Source organism: Numenius arquata, chromosome 27 (genome assembly GCF_964106895.1).
Source record: "Numenius arquata chromosome 27, bNumArq3.hap1.1, whole genome shotgun sequence".
Taxonomy (NCBI): Eukaryota; Metazoa; Chordata; class Aves; order Charadriiformes; family Scolopacidae; genus Numenius; species Numenius arquata.
The window spans coordinates 432912-459443 of record NC_133602.1 but is presented as its reverse complement, the minus strand read 5'-3'; the positions used below and the strand labels follow the sequence as shown (position 1 = coordinate 459443).

The window sequence follows — 26532 nt, the reverse complement described above, 5'->3', positions numbered from 1 at the left end:
GATAAAAAGCCCGTTGGGACACTGGGTTTGTGGCAGCACGGAAACCACGGGCTGCAGAACCCACGCACGGAGAGCAAAGCTACACAGAGAATTATTTTTATGGCTCGTAACTATCCCGTCGTTCCCAGGAAGGACCGGGCCCGGCGGGAATCGATAGGTCACGCTGAAAACAAGAGGCCCGGATTCATTGCACAGTTCAGAGAGGAGCGACAGCACCTGAACACACCCCGAGGTGCCACCACGGGAACCTCCGCGTAAAGCACCCGGCCTGGGGACGCAGTAACAACCCTCCAAGCTTCCTCCCAGGAGAAAAGCTGCCTCACAACAAGGATTCCTCCACAAGCATCCTCCAGAATCGCCTTACAAGAGGGTTAACGCTTGGAAGAGTTTCTTCCAATATTTAAAAAGTTACAATACTTTTGTGTTTTATAGAAAAAAAAAAAAAGAGTCACGGTATAGAAGATTGAAATAAAACCAGTAAAAGCCACCTCAGGAGTTCGGAGGGGGCTGTCCGTCATCCAGACAGGGATCCCTCCCACCAAGCCAGCGTGCAGGCGGAGAACCGCAAGTGAGCGGCTCCGGAAACACGGGGCCTTGGGTCGAGGAGTCCTGGAGGTTCTAGGAGAACAGTCCCCCACTGCCAGCACCACGAGGAGGAGGAGGAGACCAAAACCCCGGCATCTTCCTCCATCCATCGATCCATCCTCCAGGCTGCCGGGCAGAGCTTCGCCTCCGGAAGGTGGGAAGTGTTGAGAAAGTTCAGCAGTCTTTGGAAAAAAGACTTAGGTGTTTTCCTTTACACATGGGTATTATATAGAGCTATAATTTGCTTCCCCCTCCCAAGGGTTTATCTTATTCTGAAAAAGAAGGGAATATGTTCAACTCTGGGAACTCTTCATTGTTGTAGTTGGGTCCTTGGTCTCCCAGCATGGTCAGCATGTCCTGCGAGGGCACAAGGAGAGAGAGGGTCGTTACCTGGACTAGAACACCATTAAACCAAAAGAGGGGAGACTGAGATGAGATCTGGGGAAGAAGTTCTTTGCTGTGAGGGTGGTGAGAGCCTGGCCCAGGTTGCCCAGAGAAGCTGTGGCTGCCCCATCCCTGGAGGGGTTCAAGGCCAGGTTGGAGGGGGCTTGGAGCAACCTGGTCTGGTGGGAGATGTCCCTGCCCAGGGCAGGGGCGTGGGACTGGGTGATCTTTAAGGTCTCTTCCACCCCAAACCATTCCATGATTCTATGGTCACATTGGCAATTTAATCAGGGAGGAGTTTGCCAGAGCAGGCACCGCACCCCGGGATGGCCCCCTCTCTCCCCAGGGCACACGGGGTTTGTGGCCAAGGCCGCAGGAGCGCAGAGGATTTCAGTCACCAGCAGCGACTGCACTGACTGCTTGGAAAGCAGGGGGGCAGCAACTCGCAAGAGTTATCTTTGCGTGTGTGTATTTGGCTCTTTTGTCACTGGTTTTAATTAGAGCAGAGCTGGTAGACTTTCAGACTGATTCTGCAACGGTCCAAGACCCAAAGCCAGGCTGGCTGAGGCCCTTCTCCCTCCCCTTTCCCATTCCAGCTCCATCAGGTTACTCACAAGTTTGATATTATCAACTTAAAGGGACAAGCTCTCGGCACTTCAGCCACCTGCCCTCCCCCCCCCCCCCCCCCCCCTCGGGAAGCAAAGACCCTTTGTTCCCACAAGATGGGCCCCCACCGGTCCTTACTGGGGAGGATCATAGAATCATAGAGTTGTCTAGGTTGGAAGAGACCCTTGGGATCATCGAGTCCAACCATCTACCCTACTCTACAAAGTTCTCCCCTATACCATATCCCCCAAGACCACGTCTAAACATCTCTTAAACACATCCAGGGATGGCGACTCAACCATAAAAGGATAAAAGCACCCCATCTTACTGGGAAGACCTCGGGCTGGCTCGGCTGCGGCTGCTGCACGTGCTGCTCCCCCGAGGCTGGCCCGTGGTGCTGTCCTTGCCACTGTGGCCACATCCCCACACCTTCGCTTGCCCGCGTCTGGAAGGGGGCCGGGGTCTGCGCTGTCTCCGTGGCTGTTTAACGGAAAACAAAGTCAGCAAGGGATTTCCTGGGGCAGGGCTGGGGTTTCTGGGGGTCCTTTAACGGAATTGGGGAGTGCACAACTCATTGGGTGGTGCCTACTGGTAAGAGGGCAGGATCCCCCCTCCAGGAAAAGCCACTCAATTAAGGCATTTGTCAGTACCCATCTACGGGGCAGAACAGAAACATAGGGGAGGTCGTTTGTTTCCTCCCAGTCAGCCTTAAAACGGTTCTAAATTCATCCTCTCTGGAGCCTCGTGCTGGGACAATGGTTAAAGGTGACGAGGGCAGCGTTAGCCAAAGCAGGGATTTATCTGTGCTCTACCGGATCTCAACACACAGCAGGAAACGATGGAGACGGCATCACACCAAACCTCTGTCCCCCTGACGCTCCCAGCTTTCCTCCCAGGGGATTTTGCTGCCACCCCAAGCTCCCCAGGCCGTACTCACTGAAGCCCGTGCCGCGGCTGGCGAGGTTTGGATAAGCTGTCCCGGTAGGGGAAGCCGTAGAGCCGGGTGCTGTCATGGGGCTGAAGGAGGACGGGGTGCTTTGGAAAGTCCCCATGCTGAAGGAAGGGGGCCGAGTCTTCACCGTCTGGGATGCCACTTGCTGCTAAGGGAGCGAGAAACAGGGAGAGGAAGAGGAGAGATGTGTTTATTCCGGATCTCGTCTTCACCAGGATGAGAAGCTGCTGGAGCAGTCCCAAAGGGAAAGCGCCCGGGCACAGAGCATGGCTCCAGCACCCAGAGCAGGATGATTCACGATGGGGAGAAGGGCATAACGCAGCGGAGACTCGGGGACCGCATCGAAGGCTTGGGTTTTGCTACCTGGGGTGTGAACGTCGGCCGTGTCCCCGCAGCCCAGTTGGTTCCGCTGGCCTGAGCTGGGTTGGAGTGGCGTGAAATCTGTGCCAGGATGCGGCCGGCTGAGGAGGGCTGCTGCTGGATAATGTTCACAGGAGGCACCATGCTGCTGCTCCTGCAGGACAGGAGAGGCGCTCTGAGGACACTCGGTGCCACATCAAGGACAAAAGAGGAACAAATGCCATCCCTGCATGTTATCGGTGGGGGGAAGCGAGCCCAGAAGTGTGGGGTAATTCTGCTCAAATGCCAGTGCCCACCATGCTGCCCTGCTGGGGACACAACTGGGGCTGTGAGCAAGGCCCCTCTTGCCCAGCTCTGCTTGGGCTTCAGTCTAAGCACGGCCAAGGCACAGCGGCCCCACAGACAAGCTGTGGCAGCAACAGAGCAGAGGGATATCGGGAAACAGAGGCAGTAGCTGGGGAGGTGAAGGTGAGGATGAGGAAGGGCCATGCTGACTCTGCCCAGCCTCAAAGCTCCTGCATCTCTGACCAGGAGCAAAGCAGCACCAGGCAGGGGGGGGAAAAGGGGTGCAGGAGCCCTTCTCACCCCCACCCCTCAAAGAAACCCATCCCTGGATGGGCTCCCCCTGTGTTCCACCATACAGGAACACACTTCTGGACAATCACTATCACGGGCAGGCTGGGAGCTCTCAGCTGTGGCAGAAGGACAGACAAACAGAACAGGAACAACCGCAGGACAACCCAAAATGAACACGAGGCCATTCAAAGCCAGGCACGGGAAGCCTCACCTGAAGTTCTCAGCAGGTCGCGATGGGGTGAAGGTGTTTCCCTGCGTAAAGAGGGGCTGGTTGGCAGGCACGGTGCTGGCAGGAATGGCTTTGCTCTGGTCTGCGGAGAGAGGGTCACTTACATTAGGGCTGAGAATGTCCCAGCAGCAGGGACAGGGACAGAGAACCAGTAGCAAGAAACGTGCCCGCATGAAGGAAGACTGTTTTGAGCCAAAGCATCAAACACGACTGTCCCTTATCCAGACGGGTTTGTAAAGCCTGTTTAATTTGATTTTCTCTCCATTTTCTAATAAACTTTGCATTAAGGTCCTGTGGGGTTGGAGCATCCACTACATTCTGTGCCCAGTTTAGGAACAGAGACAACTGCTCTCTGGGGACAAACACAAGGGATCAGACAAAGGTAGGTGGTGACACAGAGCAAGAGGCACCTCGTCACCCGCTGCCTCCTCCCACACCTCCAGCAAAGCATTGGCTGCAGGACAATTCACTGCCACATATCGGAGTAGACAGGAATTATCCATCTGGCGTCAAAATCAGCACTATTCTGCAAAGCTTGGGCTGCCACAACGGAGTCGCAGCACCCAGAAGGGCTCTGAGCGACTCAGAAAAGAGCAAAGAGCACTTGGATTGAAGCTGAAGTGGGATAAAGATGGGCTGTGCCCCCGGCCATGCCTGCCAGCCCAGCACCGCTCACCTGAACTGATGCTGCTGTAGATCTCGCTGAACCTCGGGTCCCGCTCCTGATTAAAAAGGGTCTCTGCCTTCTCCAGGGGCTTGCTGTGCTCGGGGCCGGCAGCGGTCCCAGCCTGAACGGGGACCTGGGAGCGGGTACAGAGGTGGAGGGAGTTCAGCAGGGTCGCAGCCAGCATGGAGAACAGCCCAGGGCTTCGCAGGCAAGAGGCCGGGCTGCTCTTCCAGCCTCCTGCATGTTTTATCACGATAGCGTGGCCATTTAGGGACGGCAGCATCGAGACGGGGACAGCGGGGAGGGCGCCACAGGGGCAGAGCACAATCAGGCAAGCAGACCCAGCAAAACTCAAGCCAGAGCACCTTCCTCTCCAAACTCTCAGCAGCCTCAAAAGTCTTTAAAGCCCCAGCGAAAAGGAATTTAAATAATGCAGGGCAACAAATGCAAGGAGTAACCCAAACCCCCATCGATTTACCTGTGAGTGGTCGTACCCAGCCAGGCTCTCTCTTCCTGGGACCACTTCCAGCTCCGTCTGTTGTGGCGGCTGCTGCTGCCTAAAATAGAAAGTAACAGGAGAACACCGGCTGCTAAAAACGATTGCCAAGGGAACAGTGGTTACACCAATGATTCATTAGCCCAGAGGAGTTCACTGCTGTGGAGAGGAAGGTTTGGGGAGGAAGGCTATTTGAGAGGAGGGCAGAACCGGCGAGAGAGGCACGGTAAAAGGAGCCGAGCACCTCCTGACCTTGAGGGCAGCTGGGCCGTGCCCATCTCCAGGGGAAGGCTGACGCTCTGCCCCAGCTGGGGCCTCTGCAGGGAGTTTGACAGGGCAGGCCGAGACTCCTGGCTCGAGTTCCTTCAAAGCAAAGAAAAAAAAAAAAAAAAAAGAAAAAATATATATTTAAAAAATACCCAACGAAAGCAAACCGTTGGCTACTGCGCGTAGGAGAGTGCGTGCGTCTGGGACAAGACTGGAGGCTTTGCTTTTGCAAAACTCATTTCAGTGAAGGATCCTTCCACTCGGTTTCCGTGGTCTCTAAAGGGGGGGTGTCATGTAATATAACGCTAAAGGCTGGGAGCCAAAGGGCTCTGCCCCCTCCCACTCCGTCACCGAGCAGGGGAGCAATTAATAACCTACACCAGGAGCACGGCCAGACCTGCACCACCCTTAGAGCAAAGGAAAAGGTTGTAAGAGCCTGAAAACCCCCAAGGTTTTCCATTCAGCTCTGTGTGAGACCCTCCAGAGCCAGAGCCTGCAGAGACCACCAGTGCTTTCAGGTTTTAAGCCCGAGATGCTGGAGTTCGTTACGCTCTTGTGTTCACTGTCAGAAGTCAGGTAATGTTTAACTCCCACAAGAAAGGAATAAAAATCCCACGTTCTCTCAACAGTTCTTTTTACAAGCTGCCGCTTCAGTGGTACCTGAGCCCAAAGATGAAGCGATACAGATAACCTGGCAGAGATGCACACAGATAGAACACACACAGAGTCAGACAGAGATTGCTGCTTCTCCGGTCTGAATTTAGGCAGCGCCTTTAGAAGCGTAGCATGGATGTGAGAATGGATGCGTGTGGAATGAATGAGTTCAAAGAGATACCTCTAACAGCAGGGCAGGAATTAAGGCCCAGATCGGACCCGACCTGCGTCAGATTTCAGCCCTGAGCTCACACCACAGCTCGTTAAAGCCAGAGGGATTTCTCACTGCTCAGCTCCTAATACTTTCTCAGCAGAAAGCACCAGCTCGCCAGCTGCGGGAAGGGAAAGCGTGCTACCTGCTCTCTAGGACCATGCCTCATTAAAAAAATAATTTAAAATAAATCCTGGCTTTTCACCTGCCCAGAAGCAATTTAGCCTTCTGTCTGCATGGTGGAGAGACTCCATCTGCTGCACCCCCCAAGCCACATTTTTCTGTCTTTATTTCAGTTGCTGCTCTTCTGGAAGGGGCCTGGAGCTCGCTCCTGGGAAAAGAGAGCAGCTCTGCTCACTCCCAAGGGAGATGCAGCAACGGTCAAGAGAGACCAGAAGAGAGCAGCAATGGGAGCAGTCTCCCCACCAGAGCTCGCTCCTGAATCCCAGGACAAAACCACAGCCGTGGAGAAAAATAAGCGTTTACTTTCTACCATCAGCTGCAGACAGTCCCGCTCACGGAAGAAGCCTCCCCGGACTGTCACAGGAGTCCAAGAGCTCCATTCAAAGCCAGACTTCACTAATGTTAGCTCTGACACACAGACAGGAGACTCGCTCCAGTAACCAGAGTTAAAAAAGGCACTGCTGGAGCTGAGCGTTGCCAGCTCGCTAAGCCATACGACCGAGGCAGCCAAAGGGATTGAATTTCTTGTGCTTTATAGTCCTCTAGTGCCTGCCTTGGCCCAGGAAAAGAGCGCTCCCGGGACCTGGCAGTGTCTCCGGGGCCCGTGCAAAGGGACAGGGAGGTTGGTGAGGGGGAGAGGCCAGAGCTCCCGCAGTTCTGTGCTGCTGGTTATTCTGGGACAGCGCACGAACCCCATGGGATCCTATCACTGGTGGTTGGCAAGTCATTTCCATGTACATACTTGACGTTGGTGTTGGTACAGATGATGTACTCAATTTCATCCGAGTAGGGGTTCTGGAAGGTAAAGGAGCTGGTTCTCATCCAGAGCCATTCCCGGTTTTTGGATCGGAATCGGAACATGACTGACAGAACCTGGCCTTTTAACTTCACCACCTAAAAAAACGTAATGCCATCAGTAGTACCTGATAAGAGAAGGTGTTGAAGAGCAACCTGCTTCTGAGCCACCCCCACTGAAACCCAGCGATGGCCCTTTGCCTCAAAGCCTACAAGACCATACCTCGGTCTTCCCCAACTAAATCCCACTGCCACTATTCCCTGCTTCGATTCCCGAATGATATGGGAGAGGAGGAATCCAACATCCCTCTTTTTGTCTTCCGCTTTTCTTATCTCTTTGCACCGGTGAGATGTATGGAAAAGCCTCCAGTCAATGAAGCACATGCTGTTGCTTCTGATTCCGACTATTTGGACAAATGGATATGAGCGGCTACTTTTTGGAGTCATGAAAGCACAGGGGCAGTCTTACCTGCCCTGCCACAAGTCCAAGGCCCTCAGAAATAAGAGTAACGACAACAGGGCAAGCAAACCACCTCCATTTCGAGTTCCGCAGCACTGGGCTGGGCCCTAGAGATGAACCAGTGTTTCAGCCCCAGAAGCATGGCATTCAAGTAGGCACTTTGTAGCCACGTCTCTGGCCCTAAAAGGAGACTGGGCTGGCAGCCAGAGGATGAATTCGAGAGTTAGAAACATCAGATGCTTCTGGTTTGTTTTGCACAATTACCGTTAGGTGACTATATCTGCAACTGCCATTGGACAAAGGAGAAATAGCTAAGCTTTATTTTTCTCTTGTTTTTCTCTTATTTTTCCAATTAGTTTCATTGCTTTGCAAGCACCGAGACGGATTCCAATCCGAACACCACACGGCATGCAAAGCGGTGGCTGAGGCGTTTTTACCTGCTGAAAGCTGTCCCGCAGAAGCTGCTGGTCTTCCGGGTGGCAGAAATCCACGATGTCTTTCCCCAGAAGTTCCTAATTTTTTAAAGGAATCGGGGGTGAGATCAAGCCAGTTCATCTGGCAGAGTCCCTCTTCCAGGTCTGCCTCATTAATTCCACTTTGGATAGGGAGTTACTGCTCCCACACACACCCCACTGTTACACAAACCAAGCACGGGAACTGCCGTGCTGTATTTTAAAGAGAAGCACAACCGCGGGTGACTAATGTTTGATCTTTAACTCAAATGGAGGCAAAACCGATCCTAATTGACATTTGACATAACCCAGAGCCACCCGTCCTTCCAGCGATCAAAGCACTTGGAAAAGCACATGAAAAAAGCAACTGGTGGAGAAGCAGCACGTGTCTGGTTTGGGCCCTGGGCATCGTTTTATCAGATCCGTTAAGGGGAGCAGAGCCGTGGTGTACAAGAGAGGGAGGAGGGAAAAGTAAGCTTCAACGGCAGTTCTTTCTGAGAAAGCTCCCGCCATTCTCTCACCTGTGGCTGGTAGCCCACGGTAGCCACGCAGCGGTGATCTATGAAGGTGAAAATGCCTTCGGTGTTGTGGCGGGAGATGAACTCCGTGGGCTGACAAACGCTGTTCATGTCTGTGCAGTTGGGAGAGCTTGTGACCTGCACGGCAAGACGGGGACAGCGTCAGCGGATCTTCCCAGAGCTGCTTTCTCCCGCCCGGCCACCCCCATGGCCAGGTTTGTGACAACCAGGGGACATCCTCAGATAAGAAGAGTTTAATTCTGTGGGCTTTTAGGACAAGGCAATGTTGAACCGTCAAAAGATGCCACCCACCTGGAGCCTGCCAATAGCCACGAGGCAAAACTTGCTACCCTGGCCAGCATCTGGGTCGTCATCAGGCAGCGAAACACCTGAGAGAAGCGCCAAAAAATTCCAGCAAGGTTAATACAGGGAAAAATCAGGAAAAATTGCTAATTTCAGAGGAAAAAGACACACAGTTCTGGCTTCGGTACCCCTCTCCACCCTGTTTTGTAAATCAATATCCTTTCCCATGAAAGAATTTGGTAAATTAAGTTGCCTCCCCCACCCTTTTTTGCCAGAAGGGTTGACGATCTCTCTAACTTTCAGCACAAACTAGAATATCCCACACTGTAATATTATTTTCATCCTCTACAGCATCTCTGCTGTTCGGAGACACAGCTCTGGGCCAGCACCTGCCAAAATCAGTTCAAACCTAAAATAAGAAAAAGTGATGAGATACATTTAGAAAGCGTTTGCTGGCACATTCGGTTCAGAGTACGGACAACTTCAGACCATATGCTCTTAAAACCAGCTACAACCCAACGCTTCAGCCATCGTTACCTGCGGGGGGCCAGGCCTTAATGTAACCCGTGCAATGCACCACAACGTAGTGAGGTTCACCGTCTTTTGCAGCACCTAAGCCATTCCTGGGGAGAGAGAAACAGTCCCATTGTGCTACGTATCACACCGGGGGAGGGTCAGGAGAGGTTTCTGCTTGTATTTTAAAACAACGTTCCACAGAACGTCTTCAGGGTAAAGAAAAAAACAAAGACTTCACATAAACGCAAGAGGTTTGAGACAGAATAGGTCGGAATTGATCACAATTCCAAATGAAAAAGGGACAATAGACACCAGAGCCCAACAACAACGGCGTGAAGAACGTGTGGGGTTAAACTGGCTTCAAATCCAACCTGGGCATAAAGAAAGATTATTCTTGCCCAGGATTATCTTCCTTGACACAGTGGTACTTTGGTTCCTCTACCCACGGCCCTGTCTAAACCCCTCTACGAGTTGTACTGGGGTCTACCCCACACACCCCAGTGATGGAGCTGTAGCCCCTCCTGCTCCCTGCAACGCCACGCGCTTGCCCGTAACTCCAGAATTGTTTACCTGCAGCGATTCCTCATAAAGCTGAGACGATTTACAGAGACGGGATCCACGGAGCTGTTGCCACACCTGTACCAGGGTGAGAAACGTGAAGGAAAAGGCTTTTATGCTTCTTTGTCAAGACCAGAATGATTTAATAATCTTGAAGTGTTTCCTCTTATTTCATAAACGGGGATGAACCTTTGAATCTCCATCACACAAGCGAAAAAGCCCTCGTTCTACAGACTTTAAGGGAGGTGACCCATAGGGTCAAAATAAATTGTTACTTGAAACTGGATGTTCTACAACAGTCTTGAGAGTCATCTTAGCATAAGGCAAAGGAAAAGTCTCAAGAACTCAACTGTTAGCTTTGTGTGGTCGGCTCAGCCATGTTAGATCATGTCTATGCCAGAATGGGCGAAAAAATGTGAAATAAAGGCACGATGGGGCCAGGGAACAAGTTCAGCTCCAGGTTCAAGTGAGATGTTCCCCAAGGAATCTCTTCATTACCTCATTCGGCAGATGAAGGATCTCCGCGAGCCCATGCACATCCTCATGGACTGCTGCCCTTCCTTCTTCACAGTCCCCGTCTTTAAATCCAGGATACGACCTTAAAGAAAGAAGAAAAAAAAACCCAAACTGCTGTTGCAACGGGAATCCTTCCACCAACGCAGGCACCCGGTAACGTATTAGGAAACTAGCAGGACACAAGTGTCACCGAGGGTACCTTTAGATGCATTCTCAGGGGGGGCTGCAGGATCCTTGTTAGAAAGGCACCAGGGTTTGGTTCCTTCTACAAAGGGAAGGTTTTAATCCAAGAGCTTTCACCCTGCCCACCCCCGCCGATCCCTCCCCAGGCTGCTCTACCTGTCAGGGCGTTCTCAGAGGTGGAGAGCTGCTCCCTCAGCTTGCCCACGTCGTCCGGGTGGACCTGGTCGTAGAGGGTGCTGCCAAACCACTCCGACTGGGGCTGGTTCAGGACGGGAGTCACCGAATCCGAGACGTAGACCACCCTCCCGGTCTCACAGGACACTATGAAGAGAAAGCCGTCGGCTGCCTCTAGGATCAGGTGTTTGAGTTCCTGCGTTCACAGACAGACAGACACGCTCTTAACTCCAGAGCCGAGCAGCTCACACCCTCCAAACCCACCCGGGGTGCCTTTTCCACCCTCCCCACCCCCCCCCATTGCAGTATTTCCCACAAAGCAGCATCGAGCTGAGACCTGGTCAGTGAGAAAGGAGGGTTTGTAGGTGCCGTCGGTGGAGGTGTTGCCTGTGCCGCGCAGGGACTTCATGTGAGAGACAGCCATGCGCAGGATGGTGAGCTTGTCGGGTTTGCGGGCCAGGGCGCTGCAGGTGGGCACCATGTCCGAGAGCTCCGTGATGTAGGCTGTCATCTTGTTCCTTCGCCTACGCTCGATCTCGCTGTGGTTTTCCCTGAAAAAAAAAAATTAAAAAAATTAAAAAAAAATGCCAGGGAGGAAAGGAAGAGGGAGACGGAGTTAGCGAGGGGCCGGAAGCCTCAGCTGTTTGCCCACGTCAACGCTTCCACGAGGCCAGAGAGCGCAAAACACAGGGATGCACCGGGGTGGTGGGGAGTTAGAAGGGCCACAAGCGCCTCACATGCTGGGCGTGCACAGAGGGAGGCGGGAACGAGTGCAAGGAGGAGAGGCTACAGTCGGACCTTCTTTCCTGGGGACAAGAGCATCCCTTCAAATCACCTCGGTTCCCCGGCATCTGGCGAAGGCAAGGAGCGAGGCTGAGCTATTTTAGCAGGGAGAGACGCTTCCCCATCCAGCCCAGAAGGCTGCAGGAAGCCAAAGGATTCCTTCCTTCACCACGGTCTCTGCTCTCAAAGGGGGGTTTCACCTCACTCTACTGAGGAAACCTGCTTTTAAAAAGCGCTGGTGCAGCCTAGGAAGGCTCATCCCACCCACTGTTTGTCCCAGGAGGAATCAAATCCCCTCCAGCAGCACCCTGCAGACACCCGCGTGTCTCCGATAACCACACAAGGAGGCCAGGGCTGCAGCCAAGACTCAGGCACCTAAATTACGGCAGAGTCTCACCTTGCAGTGCCTTCACGGAGACACTTCTCAGTCACATGCAGAGCCTTTTACAATATCGTGGGAGGAGGGAAAGCTTTAGAGCAGATATAAACCCCATTTCTGTAGGGATCAAGGCCAATGTGGATGGACCATCTACCAGGTGGTGAGCACAGACCTCTAATGAGGCACCACCACGAATGCTGCACACACACAGTCCTTAAAAAAGGTTCCTCACACGCCTTTTCCAAGTCTGCTCACGGGGCACAGTCCCCATCAACCCCCAGACATCAGAACATAACCTGCTTGGGTTCTTTTTCTCCAGTATATGGGGTTTAACTGGGTTATTAAGGTGGGTTTTTCAAAACAGAACTTAAAAGCCAGGTTTCCTATAGAGAAGGATGGATCGGATGCAAGGAAGCACGTGGTGGGAAACGGAAGATGGAAGTGTTGGAAGGAACACAGACAGGCAGGTGAATTAAAGACGATAAATACAAAAATGGAGCATTTATCACTCCCAGGTGTGTGCAACCATTCAACGGCCTTGCTCCTTGCTGCAAGAGACTGACATTCAGAAAAAGAAGCGCTTCAATTATCACACTCACCTTTAATTCAGTCTCTCCAAACTCAAGTGTGAGAATGAAGCTACCTTCACTACCAAAAGCTACCGGGAAACCGCCAGACCTTCTCCTTGCCCCACTTGCCAAATATTCTTTACTACAGGCTCTTGCACGACAGCAGCAACGGACTACGGGGGGCAGAGGAAAGGGTCACTACCTCACTGGGGGAGAAACCCCTGAAAAGCACTGCTCTTTGCTGCTTTCCCAGGCCCGGCCTCCAGGGTTTCCTTATCTCCTCAAATATTTAAGCTATGCAATACTGCAGTTGGGAAAGGCTGCATCTCGGGGGTGATTTTTTTGTTTTAAAACCAGCCAGCGGGCAGTAAACTGAGCAGAATTGTGGCATTGGCGGCACCCATCAGTCGTTTTAGTCCTGTGCATTGTGTAAGGATGAGCCCAGGGTGGAAGAGTCCTAAGAAGTTACGGGGTAAGTCTACAAGCCACAAAACGAGCCATTCTTCACAAATTAGCAACCCTCAGCTCCGCAGCAGTAACGAGCCGTGGGCAACAAGCAACAGAAACCTTGATTGGGATTTAAAGCGGTTTTTATTCCGCAGCAGGGAATGGGGAAGGGTCCATTGAGAGCTGGAGAAATGCAGCCCCTGAAAACGCACTGGCTCAAGCAGCTGCACGCAGCGTTCTTGGGGTGCATTTCTCTATTAATGGTAAAGCATTTAAACTGACTGCTTCATTTCAGCCACAGTCCCTCAGTTACAAACAGGAACTTAGGGGGGAAAAATAATAATTCTTGTTTTCAGTATGTCTAAATCACCATAATGCACAGGACACCACCTCTCCTGGAAGGTTTTAAGGGGTAGAAACAACCTGAACTAATACACTTTTTAATGTCTCTTTGAAAGTCCAACAGCGTTCCCGTGACAAAACCTCACGGAGGCAAGACCAGTTTGGCACCCTGACCCAGCACAAGAGAAACTGGATTTAGCTCAGGTCAGCAAAGTTCCAGTGCTCAGTGAAAGCAAGGGCCCTGCCATGCTCTACCTTGTGGCCTTTGGCAAACAAATCCTCCCGGCTATTCCCCAAAGACATTCTCACACGGGGGCCAAATGCCATTCCCCTCCTAATTCCAATCACACAGCGATTTCCAGAAGCCTGTTCGGTTTCAAGTCCTCTACTGCAGCAGATGAGGGAAGGAGGGGAGGGAAAAAGAGAAGGGATGCCTAGAGAAACATTAAGGAAAGGAAATAACTCTGCTTGTCCATGCTTGAAATCTCCATTCTCCTACCTGGCAAGTCTCTCCTTATCCGCTGAACTCTGTTCATCATCAGACCTAAAAATAAAATCAGCCAGCTAAGCTAAAATGGAAAAAAGTTTAAAAGAAATGAAAAATGGGAAGATGTACTAGGAAACCCAGCCTACAGACACGCCTGTTTCACAGAGGAGCAGTTCCATAAAACAAAGCAGTCATTAGTTTGCAACATTTCACATTGAACGGGTGCCCGCTATCTGCGGTGGTTTGGGGTTTTAAGACGCTTACCAGGACTGCAAAATAGGCAAGGGGTAGCTCTGCTTTACATATAACCGAGGGGCAAATTATTCTGGGCTAGATTAGAAGGTTAAGGGCAAAATTAGGAACTAGGGTCCCAGTCACATTAAACTAGTCTGTCCCTTAAGAAAAAAAAAATAATAAAAAACCAATAGCCTCTTTGATAGTATTAACAGATCAGAAAAGCAGATAAAAAACCACCCCAAATCCACAGACAGTGTAAGATTCACAGCTAAAAACACACATTTTCGTAACGCTGCCACACAGACACCACTGAGGACGAGACAGTCGAGGTGGCTACAGGACAAGGAGCACACGGACATCATGAGCATCACCTCCAAGGCGGCACATGGACACCCCCACCAGCCTCACGCATGCCCAGCTTTCGGGGAAGAGGAACCTGCAAACCTTGTTTTACAGAGGCCGATGGTAAGTTTTCCTCCTTCAGGTTTGGCTGCCTTGGAAAACAAATAATTCCCCCAAAAGTCACCGCTGGGAAAGGAGAAGGTACCCCAGGTGTTGAGTGAGACAGGCATGCAATCTCTCACGGGTTGAGTGTCTCAAACATACACTGGGGGTTTATGGAGTAGGGGAGAGGGTTTCGCATTAGCCGGCTGTGGTACCCTGCCACTCCCAACAGGTTTTAGCACAGTACTTCAAAAAAAAAAAAAATAATAAAAAAAGTAGTCATGTTCACTTCCATGCCCTGTTTCGCCTCACACCATGGGAGGAGGAAAGGATGTACTGGGAAACGAGGGCTGCGGGAGCACGGTGGTCCCACAAACAGATCCACCAAGGGAGCGGGGTCACCTTCTCCTACAGCCGCACTCGGGGTGTCACCACCCCACCAACCCCCAGGACTGTCACTGCTCTTGACCCCCTGCCACTGCCCTTGTTGCTTGAGCCAGTAACTAATCTCTATGTTAAAGCACCCGGGAGCTGCTGATGCCCCATGGGAGCTCTGGGACTCTGCATTTCAGAACTGATATTCAGTGGGTTTGTTTTGTTCTTTATTCCCTCCTCGCCCCCCGTGTGAGCATTAACCAGGCTGATCAAAGGCCACACCACAACAGGGTGACAGAGAGCTGAGGTCCCGCTCCAGCTCTGGTGCCACACAGTCAGGAGGCAGAATTTTTAACTTTAAGGGCCATGAAGTTGTTCAGCACCTACAGAATCTGCTTTTTTTTTCCCCAGTATTTTGCATTCTCTTCGCACTTAAACGTATCATCAGGGTCTGCCGTACCTTAAGTTCCCAGAGCTTATGACTTGTGCCAGGAAACAAGGTTTTTCAGTGAGGGCTGGCAAATATTTTTCTAATTTTCTTGATTTTGGAACAAGTCAAAGCACTTAAAAAGCTGGAGGAGCCCAGCGACCCCCGGGACCTGACACTGCGGCTTTGCAATTTTTTCGCCTCTCCGTGTTGAGCCTCTGACACAGGTCCGTAGCTCTGGCTGGATCGTTACAGGAGAGACATTTTGCAAAGCTTTTATTCCTGGTTTTGGGTGCAGAACCTCAGCGAGATCAGAGGGAAAGGCTCCTGCACCCAACACCAGCCCTGGCTCACCCTGCGGCGGGATCGGCCCTGCTGACCCTCTCCGACACAACACACTGGGCAGCCCTTTCCCTACAGCCCTCAACCACTTGAATTTTAACCCCAATTTCAGGAATTTCTAAAGCCCCTCCTGAAGACAAGGCGCTAAACGCAGCGTCTTGGCCGTTACTCTCCATTTGCTCATTTTATCTCTCAGCAAGACACAGCACGACGTGCCTTCGCGCTGAGGGGACACCCTGGAATTTAGAGCACTCGGAATATATGCAAAAGAACTTCACTTTGGCAAAACCATTACACCTCAACACAAAATAAGCCCGTGAAATATTTAAATTGAGTTCCACGGCCTTCAGAAAGCTGCGTGAGGCCAGTCCCAGCACTAGATGGGACAGAGCTACTCTCAGACACCCACAAATAAACAATGGGAGCCCAAGTGCTGCCTTAGAACGGCTCTGTACACCCCGATCTCCAGGAAATCCCCTTCTACAGGGAAAGCTTCTGCCCCAACTCCCCCCCAAAACACACAAACCACAGCATTTGCCGGGAAACCCTGTTCGACTAAAACTTGAACTAAGCATGAAACTTGTCTCTGCAAGTTTCTCGAGCAGAAGAAAAGGAGGAGAGTCCAAGGCAACAGCTGAAAGAGACGTTAATAGAGAGGAACATAATTTCATAACGAACTGGTCCATAAAAACACCAAGGAAAATGTCTGGATCCTTTGGTGCACCTTCCCTCAAAGGGAGACAATCTAACAGCTAAAGGGTGCTGCAGGATCTCTCCTACGTTAAGGTGGTTTGGCACCAAAAGCTTCAAAAACTGCACCAGGGCAGATTCTTACCTGGCAAATCTCTCCTTATCATTTGGCATCGGGTCATCATCGCATCTAGGAGAAGGGGGAGAGGAAGAGGAGTTCTTAAAGCGTTTCCACTTACTTCTTGCCCAAAGAATCAAGAGAACAAGGTTTAATAAATGACACAAAAAAGGGCTGGTGTTAAAAAGGCAAACCCTGCTGTGCGCAGGCAACCCAGAACCATACTCTGCATTTATCCGGTTAAAAGACCACAGCTTAATTATTTTTATCGCTTTGATGACCTTTCCCACATCACATTCATATCGAGGACAGCGGCATCACACTCAGTAGTTTAAAAGCCACTCCATGGTCAGCTTTAACAGCCTGGAACATCTGGACCTACGATATCATTCGAGTTGTCCAGCCCTAAACCATGTAGCGCAACTACAAATAAATGACGCGAGATCTTCCAACCCTTCTGCGTTCCATATGGATCAGGAGAGGAGACGCTTGCAGCCTCGCCAGCTCCTCGGGAGTAAGGATCTCTCTGTAATTGAAGCATCCTCACAACAGATGAGAATTAAGAACCACGTGTCTGAGGCCCCAACAAAAGCTCGGCATCGCACTGTGGTGCCGATGAGCCATTTGGCAAAAGATTCTTCTCTTGGCCAGAGCAACGCTCTGATAGCGCCGTGCTGGAACAACCCACCATGGCTGGAAGCATTCACGGAAACTATTTAATCTTTTGAGATGCTAGTATCGACCACAGCAACATCACCACGGAGTTCTGCAGCCCCAGGGCTCGAGAGGCTCCCTTCAGCTGGCCTCGTCTCGCCACCAGGGAGGCCTGAGATGGAGCCTCCATCCAAACCAGTAACGGGATCCCCTCCCACCGCAGGCCCTTCCCCGGGCTCACAGCCCCCATGTGCGCAGCAGCTTTGCTCTGGCATTGGCTGCGAAGAGGGAGGAATATTGCTGACGAGGAGGAAGGGGAGAACTTGAGGAAGTGGAGCAACTGCCTCCTTCAGGTTTCCCCCCCCTGCCACTGCTGGAGAGGAAAAGCCACACAAGCAGCAGTGCATGATCCAGAGGAAATGCACAGACACACCGGGACCACACAACGGGAACTTCTGGATGCGATGTGCTCCCTCACCTGAGGAATTTACTGTTCCCTTCTCCATCATCATCAAAATCAAGCCTGAAAAATATAAGCAAGAAGGTAATTATTAACCAAGCAGTTTCTCCTTTACAGGTTGCTTTTTCCGTCTGTCCCTACAGGGATGCAGATGATTCCTGAAAGGAAGATTTAATTAATCTCAAGTGCTAATGTGGAACAACCCACAAAGTTTAGAAGGGGGTTTCCTTTACGTGTCTGTCGGAAACACAGCAAGGAAACAGCCCGCTTGGAGCACCCACTCCATCCCAACCTCCCGTTCCACATGCTCCGGATCTCCCGGCAGCGGTCCGAGCCCAGGAGGATGCCACAACCCGAGGGACTGATCCCCAGCCCACAAACGACTCCCAGCTCAAAAGCTCAGATCCGCGTCATTTAAAACAGCAAAGGCAGGCAAAATGCTTCAGGAGTTAAAGTTCAGCCTGGTGCCCCGCGTGGTTAGCGTCCTTGGTCCAACAGCAGACAGCGTCACTGTGTTTGCTGTAACAGGGTCAAAAAACCTAATTTCTAACAAGTGTACGTGGGAGGACAGAGGAAAAGCTTTTCCCTGCATTTCCTTTGGGATGGAAAGCTGGCTGCAGCGTGCGTGTCGGTAAATGAAGTGCGAGGAGTAAGTAGCAGACAGCGTGGGAGAAGCTGCAGGAGTGGGAGCACCAGCAAACGCGGGGGTGAAGGAAAGTTTGAGTGACTGGGGGAGGGCAGGGAGAGATTTTAATTAGCTCGAAAATGAAGAGGGAATTTCTCGTGCCAGGAATTTTAGAGCAGCCACTCAATATCCTTTTAATTTGCAATGGCATTTTTAGCAAACAAAAAGCTTACCGCAAGCACATTGCGGCTTCCCCCCACCCTCTCCCAGAGGGGGCAGCTGCAGAGCTTTGACTAAGGCCCCAACATCCACGTTCTCTGTTCCTCTACCTCTCTCGCAGCGACTGCGCATCTCGCTGCTTCGGCGGCTCCTCTTTCCCCCTCAATCCTTGGCGAGAAACCCTTTTCTGTGAGGTGCCACCCAACTGTTTAATCCCTTCTTTTTACACGTAACGCAGAACTTGGCTTTAACGGGTGCGACCGGCACAAAGCACAGCGCTACGAAGTGAAAGGACCGGGAACGGCGCGTCTGAAGGAGCCACACAACTCCCCTTGGCTTCGAAGCAGACAAGTTTCCTCCCCACGAGGCTGAGCACTCTTTCAGGAGAGCGATGCTTCCCCAAAAAATACACTTACACACCTCCCTGAGGAAAGCAAAAGCCACTCACCCCGGACGCCTCTTGTTTGGTCTCTGAACGATGGCTCCTCCAGCCTGCGCGCCCGGCCCAGGGTTCCCGGAGCTGACGGCTGCACCCAGCGAGGAAACATCTGATGCCATTTCTAAACAGGAGAGTAGGGGAAAAAAAAAAAAAAAAAAGAAAATAAACCAGTGTGACGTCAAACCCCCCTCTAGCTCAGAGGGTGGAGTGTTCTCCACATACAGCTCCCATTAAAAGCATTTCAGCATCTGATGTGGATAGATTTTGTGCAATGTGTGTTTCCAGCCCTTTCATCCGCTGCCTCTCCAGAGCCTGCACCAAGGGTCCATCGCAAGCTTGGAGCACACGCTGTTCCCATAAGCTAAAAGCTTAGATCCCTAAACTAAAAGATGTGGTCTCTTTTTTAGACAGAGGAGGAGCCTGATGCGATCGTGGGCAGGGGCTGAACCCCTGCTCATCCGCAGAAGGGGAGGAGAGGAGTTGTGAGTTTGCCTCATAACATTCACGCCGCCTCTCGAAGAGGGTTGATTTCCCAATCTAAGAGACAAAGAATTAACCGAGATGCTCGTTAAGGCACCTTGAAAACCACCATCTTTCAGGCAGTCATTTCTATTCCTCGGCACTGCCGACCTGCGGGCACCACAGGCAGGATAACCAGTCTCTGCCCACGCTCTTCCGCAACCGGCCACACACGCGGAGCAGGAAAACACCAGTTCTTCCCCAAAACGACGCTCCCTCCATTAAACACGACAGCAGTCTCACTTGCAGCTAAAAAACCTTGTGTTTTACACATAGAAAAGGTGCAGAAGCAGCAGGAAACCTAATCAATGCTTTTTAAGAGATGAGACGGGCGGGTAATGCTCTCGAGAGCACGGAATTGGTACGTCTTCCGAGATCACGCTGCCCAACACGGCAGCGCTGCTTCCACAGGAGGTTCCACGCAGAGACAACACTTGAGAAAATAACAAGCCTTACTTCGAGGCGTGAAAATAAGCCCCTTTCAGTGTCTGGCAAAGAAAGAAGCGTGTAAGTGAAGGCCCTGCCCTCACAAGTCGGACGGCAGGCCCAAGCCTGTTACGCATTATGGGGTTTTTTTCCCCCCACAATGAAAGCGAAGCGCCCGGGCTCCAGGCGGCCACACACACGCTGAGCTGCTCCCCACCGGGCAGTGTGGGTCCCCCTTCTCCTCCCCACACATTTCACCAGCAGCTCCCAGCTCCTACCAACGCGAGCGGGGATTCCTCCTTCCCTACGCGCCGAGACACCACGGCTGAAAGCGGCGTTTGAGAGCAGACACTGAGCTTTACTTCTTCTATCCGCAAGCCGGGCTTTTCCTTAATGCCGGCTCTCGGGGCGCACACGTCGCAGGCTCTGCCGTCCTCCAACACCTGCTCAGCACGGCTCAAGCTGAAACCACGTCGTGACGTTGCCACGAGAGCTGCCTTCAACCTTCTTCCACACTTAACACAGTCCCATCCGCACCAGCGCCAGGGATTTTAAACAAGTTCAAAGGCGTTTTTTCACATTTCTGACACAAGTCGGCTTCTGGACTCATTTTAATGGTTGTGGTTTTTAAAGTTTGCTGCTAACCAACTGCCAGGCTGCAACCAGAACAGCAGCTCCAGCCAGAGAACCTCCACCGCAACCTTTGCAAACCGAGCTGCGCAGAGCGCCTCAAAGGAGGAAAACCCGCTTCTGCTTTATCAAAGTGGAAGGGACCAAAAAAAACCCCAAACCAAGGCACACACACATAAAAAAAAATATAAAAGCTTCTCGCTGGGGTTCCCAAACCACAGCAAAGGAGCGCAGCCCCAGCGAGAGCTGCTTACGTGTGAGACACTGTCGGAATTGGTGGGACAGAGTAAAGAATCCAAGTCGAGTTTAATAAATATGGCAATAAATCAAGGCTGAACTGAGATTTGATGATCTCGCAGCTTAAGCCAAGCCCCCGAGGTCACTGCTGGACAAGAAGAGGAGAGCTGAGCTACAGCAACCCCCGGCGAAACGGGGCCCGTTTGTACTTCTCACCTCATCACACATAAAACTGCATTCCCTGCCCAAGGAAAGGAAAGAAAAAAGAGCCCTTAGTTTCAACATCGTAGATACATCTGGGTTTGACAAGTGTTTTTACAGCTCCTGAAGCCGGATTTCACTCTTAAGCAGCGCTTCCCGAGTGGGACGGTGCTTTGCTCCCAGCTCAGAGGGGACCCGAGCACGGCCCGGCCACCTCCGTGGTGTCCCTGACCCTCGCAGCGACAGCTCCAGCTCTCAGAAAACATCCTCCAAAACTTCTGGTAGTTCTTCCAAAAAAAAAATATCCTTTACCCCAGTGATATCGCTAGCCTGTACTACTGCCTGGTTTGCTTTCCTCCAAGCAGCTGGCATTGCTGAAGAATTTTCTTCCTTGCCAGTCCGTAGTGTTTCCCAGGGGTGACTAAAATACGGAATAAGCAGTTTATAGGTCCCGAAGAGCAGCAGGAGTGAGCACGCCCGATTTCAACACTAACTACAGCAAAACTTCTCTGAAGTTTCCCCCAAAAAAACCCACCTGAGACCAAAGTATAAAGTGTGGAAACAGATTTTTATTTTTTTTTTAAAAAACAGACGATTGTCTGAGGTTAGTGGTTTTCAGCACGTGAACATATAAGGTCTCTGCCAGGAAATCGGGCCCTGGGTGATAAAGTCAAGTCAGCTGATGTGATGCACTTAAAATAAACGGAGGGTGGCCTTCCTCACTCTCCATCCTCCTCACTGGGACCACAGACCTTCCCCAGCTCCTCTCCGGCCGAGTTGGGGATCGCTTGGACACCTCTGAACCCCCTCCCTTGTTTCTAAGCCAAGCCCCAAGGTGCAGAAGGGCCGATATCACAGGTCTCTGCTCGGCAGAACACGGCTCCCAGTGCAACTAAACCAGGTCAGAAGGTTCATTCCTTTTCCCCGAGGAGCCCGTGGCTTTTCAACATGTGTATTTAAACACGGAAATAAAGTTTCTGGATCACGGCAGATAATAATTTTATTAAGGAGAGAGGAATTTCCGCTCTCGGGCAGGGGAAGGAAGTGACACTGTGCTGTTCCTCTGAAAATCAACTTTTACATAGGGTGGAAGGAGGGCGTCTTTGTTTGTTTTTAAAGGCCTCATGTGAGCCTTCACTGTTTCTAAGGAGCCCTCTGTGCCGACTCACATCTCACGGTGAAACCGCTTTACCTCGTGCTTCAGCTCCTACGGGGGAACGTTTGCCTCTCGTGGTACAATGTGCCCTTTCACAAGTGGAAGAAAATAAAATATCTGGAGATTTGGTACAGTAAATTGGTAATAATTTGCTCTGCCTACTGGTTATGTATTCTTTCACATGGCCCACTGGCCTCTCCACCACATCTTCACCCCAAAAATCAGGAGAGCTCAGGGCAGGCGGATGGGATGGGAAGAATCCTAGTTTGTTCCCCTTCATAATTCCTAGGGCACTCGCGCAAACGCGAAGTTTCCTTTCAAACCCCCCGTTTTTCCCCCAATCCAAACACAAGCCCTACAGCAATCTTACACTGAGGTCAGCGTGGATTTGATGGAACCCAAGCCATCAGTGCAAGCTCCAAAGGCTCCGCACACGAGAGCCAGGGGGTGGCAAAGGTCTCCCCAGCACACACGTACTTGGGAAGCCCCCAGGCCCAGATGCCCATCGCAAGGAGAGCGGTCACTTCCAGAAATCCCTCCAAAACTGCGCTTCTAAGCCTCAAAGGGAAGACGTGAGTAGTCGGAGGCAAACCGGAGCCAAAGACCCAGCTAACAGAGTCCGCCGATTCTAAGAAAGCCTGGTATGTTACAACTTATGAAACAATCTCCAAAAATCAGACGTGGCACCAGAAGTCCCGGTCGATCGCTCTCCAAGGGCAGGGTGGGTTTCGTAGAGTCACTGCTGCAACAAGCGATATCCTCATTCGGTCTCCAGTCCGGCATCAATCCCTGCTTGCCTTTGCCATGTGTTAAATCTAATTAAGGCCAAAGGAGATAAACAGGGGCAGAGAAATGACGGATCTTCGTTTGTAACCGAATATACAGCTGCAAGGACAACCACAATTCAGCCGGCAGCTCGACCCAGAATAGAAGAGGCTGGAAGATCGCTACGGGAATGTCATCTCCAGCGCCAGACTTCCAGCCCAGCTCTCCTGGGAAGGGCTCTGTCGCAACTACTGGCATCTCAACAGTGAAAAGGCTTCAGAAACAAAAGTCAGAGAAAATATTCAAACCCCTGATTTACGAGATGGGCCTGCCGTGGCTCTTAGATGCCTTTTTATTGTACCATTTTGGCCTGCTATAGCACAAAGCAGAGCAGAAGCGGTGGTTCCTGCAGATGGTTGTTCACCAGGCTCAGCACCAGCCGGCACATTTTAGTTTAAAAAGATTTAGCAAAGATTTCGTTTAAAAACCAAGGAAGCGGAGAGCAGGTCTGTGAGCAGATAACAGCTAACATAAACCAACGTCCTACTTTAACCGAGGCTTTATTTCACTCACAACTGGAAGGCTTCGGTGGGAACAACGCACATGGCTTTGTGTTCACAAAGAGTCTCGAGTTCTGTGTCTCTGGTACATTAAAGAGATTTATTTTTGAAGTAGGTGGGGTTTTTTTAGGTTGTTTGAACTTCCCATGCAATGCCAGCTCAGCGCTTTCATCCTCATGGGAACCCTCCCCAAGAAGCATTACAGAAATTAACTCAAAACCCGAGAGAAAAGAACGCGCCTTCCACTGTGGAGGGTTGGAAATCATGCAATCGGGAAAGTAAATGTTTGAAGTGAAGCTGATCAATCAGACACTCATCCAGCCAGCACTAAGTGTCCTAATAATCCAAGTTAATATTAAAACCTGTAGAGCAATGCAAGTAAGGAAGCCACTTTTATTTTTTTAAGCCCTCTCCTCCTGTCTCCTCCCGGTTCGTGATGCTTTTCACACTTAACCAGGGGATTTTAACAACCTAAAACCTGCTTAAATGGGCACAACTGAAAGCTTTCCACCCCGCTCTCTTCACAATTTAAGTCTTTCCCAGTTAAATAAGGGGGCTCGTCCCACCCTCACAAAGACAGGGGAGCAGAAAGGTTTGGCAGATTTATTTTTCAGGAAGTTTATCTGAAAACGGAGAAGTACTTTATCCCCCCATCCCCTAGGTTTCAGCATTTCCAGGGAGGAGGGAAGGCCCAGGCTGGCCCAGCAATGAGCACAAGCTGCAGTTTGAATACTTAAAATAAGTTCCAACTTTTTTTTTTTTCCTCTCTCCAGTGAGTTCGAACACACAAAGAATTCCCAACTTCTTTCTGTGGTCAGTTTTCCCATCTTTCGCCAGGGCCTGCTCCCGCTGCGGGGCCGTTCGGCATATTTGGGGGCATTATTGAGTATTTACTGGGGCCCTCCAGCCCATTTTTCAACATCAAGGAAAAAAGGACCCAGCTTCTAAAGAGCAATATTCCCAAGTAACTTATTTTCCTAACAATCTCCCTGTATATAATGCTTGTGCAGACTCTAAGTATTCCCCCCCCCCCCCAGTTTAAAAGGGTGAATCTAATAGTGGTCAGTCAGTTCGAAATATTAAACACAGATGTTGAAGGTTCTTTCTCTTTTCCTTGCAAGTTTGTTTAAAACTTTCCTATTATGCAAAATACTACGCAACTCCGAAGACTCCACTCAGATAAACACTTTGTGGCTTTAAACTATTAAGTGTATTGTGAGTATCTTCCTTTCTTATTCACTGGATTCTTCCAGAGTTGGCCCATAATATACATTTTCCGTTCTTACCCCAAGCAACAGCATTTTTTTTTTTGGTTGCTTTATGTTTAGCTGCGCATCCTTTCTCTGCCAAACTGCGAACCCTTGATCTGGCGCTGGCAGGAGACGATGTGAACTTCCCGACGGAGCCCACACCACCACCGCTGCACGTGACTAAGATTTTACTACTCGGAATAATTTCACTGTGAGCCAAAAGCGTGTTTTGCTGCGGGAGGGGATCCCAACTCCGACAGTTGCCATTTGAGATATGGGTTTTGCTGAACTGAATCAGGAATTTTTGGGGTTGTTTTTTTTTTTTTCTACCACCCTGTCTCTCACTTCTGATTGCTGAAGAATTTCAGATCATTCTGTGAAACCACAACCACGTATTTCCAGACGCCAGTTCTGCACCCTCGCCTCAGAATCACCACAGACAAGTGACCCAACATGTTTTCTCAACATTTAAAGCCACAAAAGCTTCCTATATTGTTAGAATGAAAAAAAAAATCCTTTAGAAGCTACATCGAACAGTCCTCGATAAACCTGAACATGTCACGCGACCCAAGACCTCGCCAGCCTCAAGCCACAAGCAAGAATAGTCAAAAACCACAAGCCAAAATAAAAAAAACACTAAGAAAACACAGCAGCTCAAATTCTGATTTCAGTCACTTCATTGTAAATCCATTACAACTTCACAGACACCGATTATTCCAGATACAGACTAATTTCAGAGCAATTTAGCCAGTGATCTGATAAAGCCTTAAAGATTCGATTTTATTCGAATACTAGATATCACCGACTTTCAGCTTCCTCCAAAACGGGAGTCACCCCTTGGGTATCAACCTGAGAGACCAAAAAGTTGAAAGAATATTCTGCTCTCTGCCGACAGGCACTCACACCCCTGGGTACCCACCAGCCATTCAGCTCAGCAGTTAAAAACAAACAAACAAAAGAGGTAGAGAGAAGGTTTGTAAAAACCCTTTTCAAAACAGCGCATGGGGTTTCGTCTGTTGCTAATTAAGAAAACCTCAATGAAACACACAGCCAAAAAACCAAAAAGGGGTCTAAAACCAAGATAAGGCATTAAGGATGGCAAAGACCAGTTGAGCCCCAGCAGCGCTCGCTGCCTCCCGGGAGAGGGATGATGGAAACCAGCCCCTGAAGCTCAGGGAGCAGGGGATGAGGATGAATGCCTTCCTCCACACCATTTCCTCCTCCACCGCCGGGTTACCTTCTCCCCTAATCTCCCTGCCACTCCAAGAGCCTCCTGGAAAAGTTTCCGCCGCCTGACAACCACACCAACTCTCCAAGCCCTCACAGAGCACCCCAAGCCGGGTCCCTCAGTACCCCTTTCCCATCCTGACACCCGCATTTCTTCTCAGGGGTGTCCCACACCCCAAGCCGGATCCCTCAGTACCCCTTTCCCACCCTGACACCCACATTTCTTCTCAGGGGTGTGCCCCACCCCATCCCACCCTCCACACGCCGGCTCCTGACCCGGCCCCAAAGCCCCCAAACCCCAGACAACCCCCCCAGCTCCCCCAAACCTTCTCCCCCGACCGAGCCTCCAGCCGCGGGTGACACCTCCGACCCACCCCACACCCCAGCCCCAGGCCTCCTCCCCCGGCCCAGCCCCTACTAACGGCACCGCCAGCCCCAGCCGGCCCGGCCCGGCCCCCCTCCACCCAGCGCTGCCGCCCCCTCAGCACCCCCTGCCCGGCCCCGGGCCGCCAGGACTCCCCAGGCCTAACCCCCCCTCAGCCTCCCCAGGACTCCCGCAGGCCGGACATCCCACCGCGCCCCCCGCAACCCGCCCGGCCCCGGCTCACCTGGGTTAGCGGCGGTAGCTGCCATGGCCGGAGCGGAGCGGGCAGGCAACTGCCCCCCGCCTCCCTCCTCAGCGCCGCTGCCAAGATGGCGGCACAGGAAAACCCTCTGCGCCGCCGCGCAGCCTAACATGCTCGTCGGGAGGGGCGGGGCGTGAACCCTGTACAGCGCTCCTATTGGTTCAGCCGGAGGCGGGGGGCGGAGCGAGTGCGCCCCCCTGGCACAGCCAGCAGGGTAGGGTGAGCGCGGGCATGCCCCGCCCACTACTCCCGG

At 51.4% G+C, this 26532-nt stretch overlaps 1 protein-coding gene across 7 annotated transcripts; it reads right to left on the bottom strand.

Annotated features, from left to right (window-relative positions):
• Positions 1–81: 81 nt before the first annotated feature.
• ARNT (aryl hydrocarbon receptor nuclear translocator) lies at positions 82–26401 on the bottom strand. Of its 7 annotated transcripts, none has more exons than XM_074164664.1 (23): positions 26262–26401; positions 18692–18803; positions 17418–17462; positions 16313–16357; positions 13665–13709; positions 10983–11196; positions 10628–10841; positions 10488–10553; positions 10271–10370; positions 9785–9850; positions 9236–9321; positions 8708–8784; positions 8399–8533; positions 7863–7937; positions 6913–7064; positions 5108–5218; positions 4838–4916; positions 4369–4492; positions 3675–3774; positions 2891–3041; positions 2513–2675; positions 1904–2055; positions 82–942 (listed from the first exon to the last, which is right to left on the bottom strand). In XM_074164664.1, the coding sequence occupies exons 1-23, from the start codon at positions 26389–26391 to the stop codon at positions 853–855; spliced, it is 2532 nt and encodes an 843-aa protein (XP_074020765.1). In that variant the 5' UTR covers positions 26392–26401; the 3' UTR covers positions 82–852. The 7 variants fall into 7 exon arrangements, with proteins under 7 accessions (XP_074020765.1, XP_074020767.1, XP_074020766.1 ...); XM_074164665.1 differs by having other exon boundaries at positions 88–942; positions 2513–2672; XM_074164666.1 differs by lacking the exon at positions 10488–10553.
• Between the last annotated feature and the right edge of the window lie 131 nt (positions 26402–26532).

What these genes read in the sequence shown, in the direction of transcription:
- ARNT (XM_074164664.1), bottom strand. Translation starts at nt 26,391, where the DNA reads ATGTTAGGCTGCGCGGCGGCGCAGAGGGTTTTCCTGTGCCGCCATCTT. An exon ending in GATAAGGAGAGACTTGCCAG is followed by an intron (nt 11,197 to 13,664) that starts GTAGGAGAATGG and finishes TTTTTTTTTCAG; the next exon opens with GGAAAACCACAGCGAGATCG. An exon ending in CTACAGCAGCATCAGTTCAG is followed by an intron (nt 3,775 to 4,368) that starts GTGAGCGGTGCT and finishes CTCTCTCCGCAG; the next exon opens with ACCAGAGCAAAGCCATTCCT.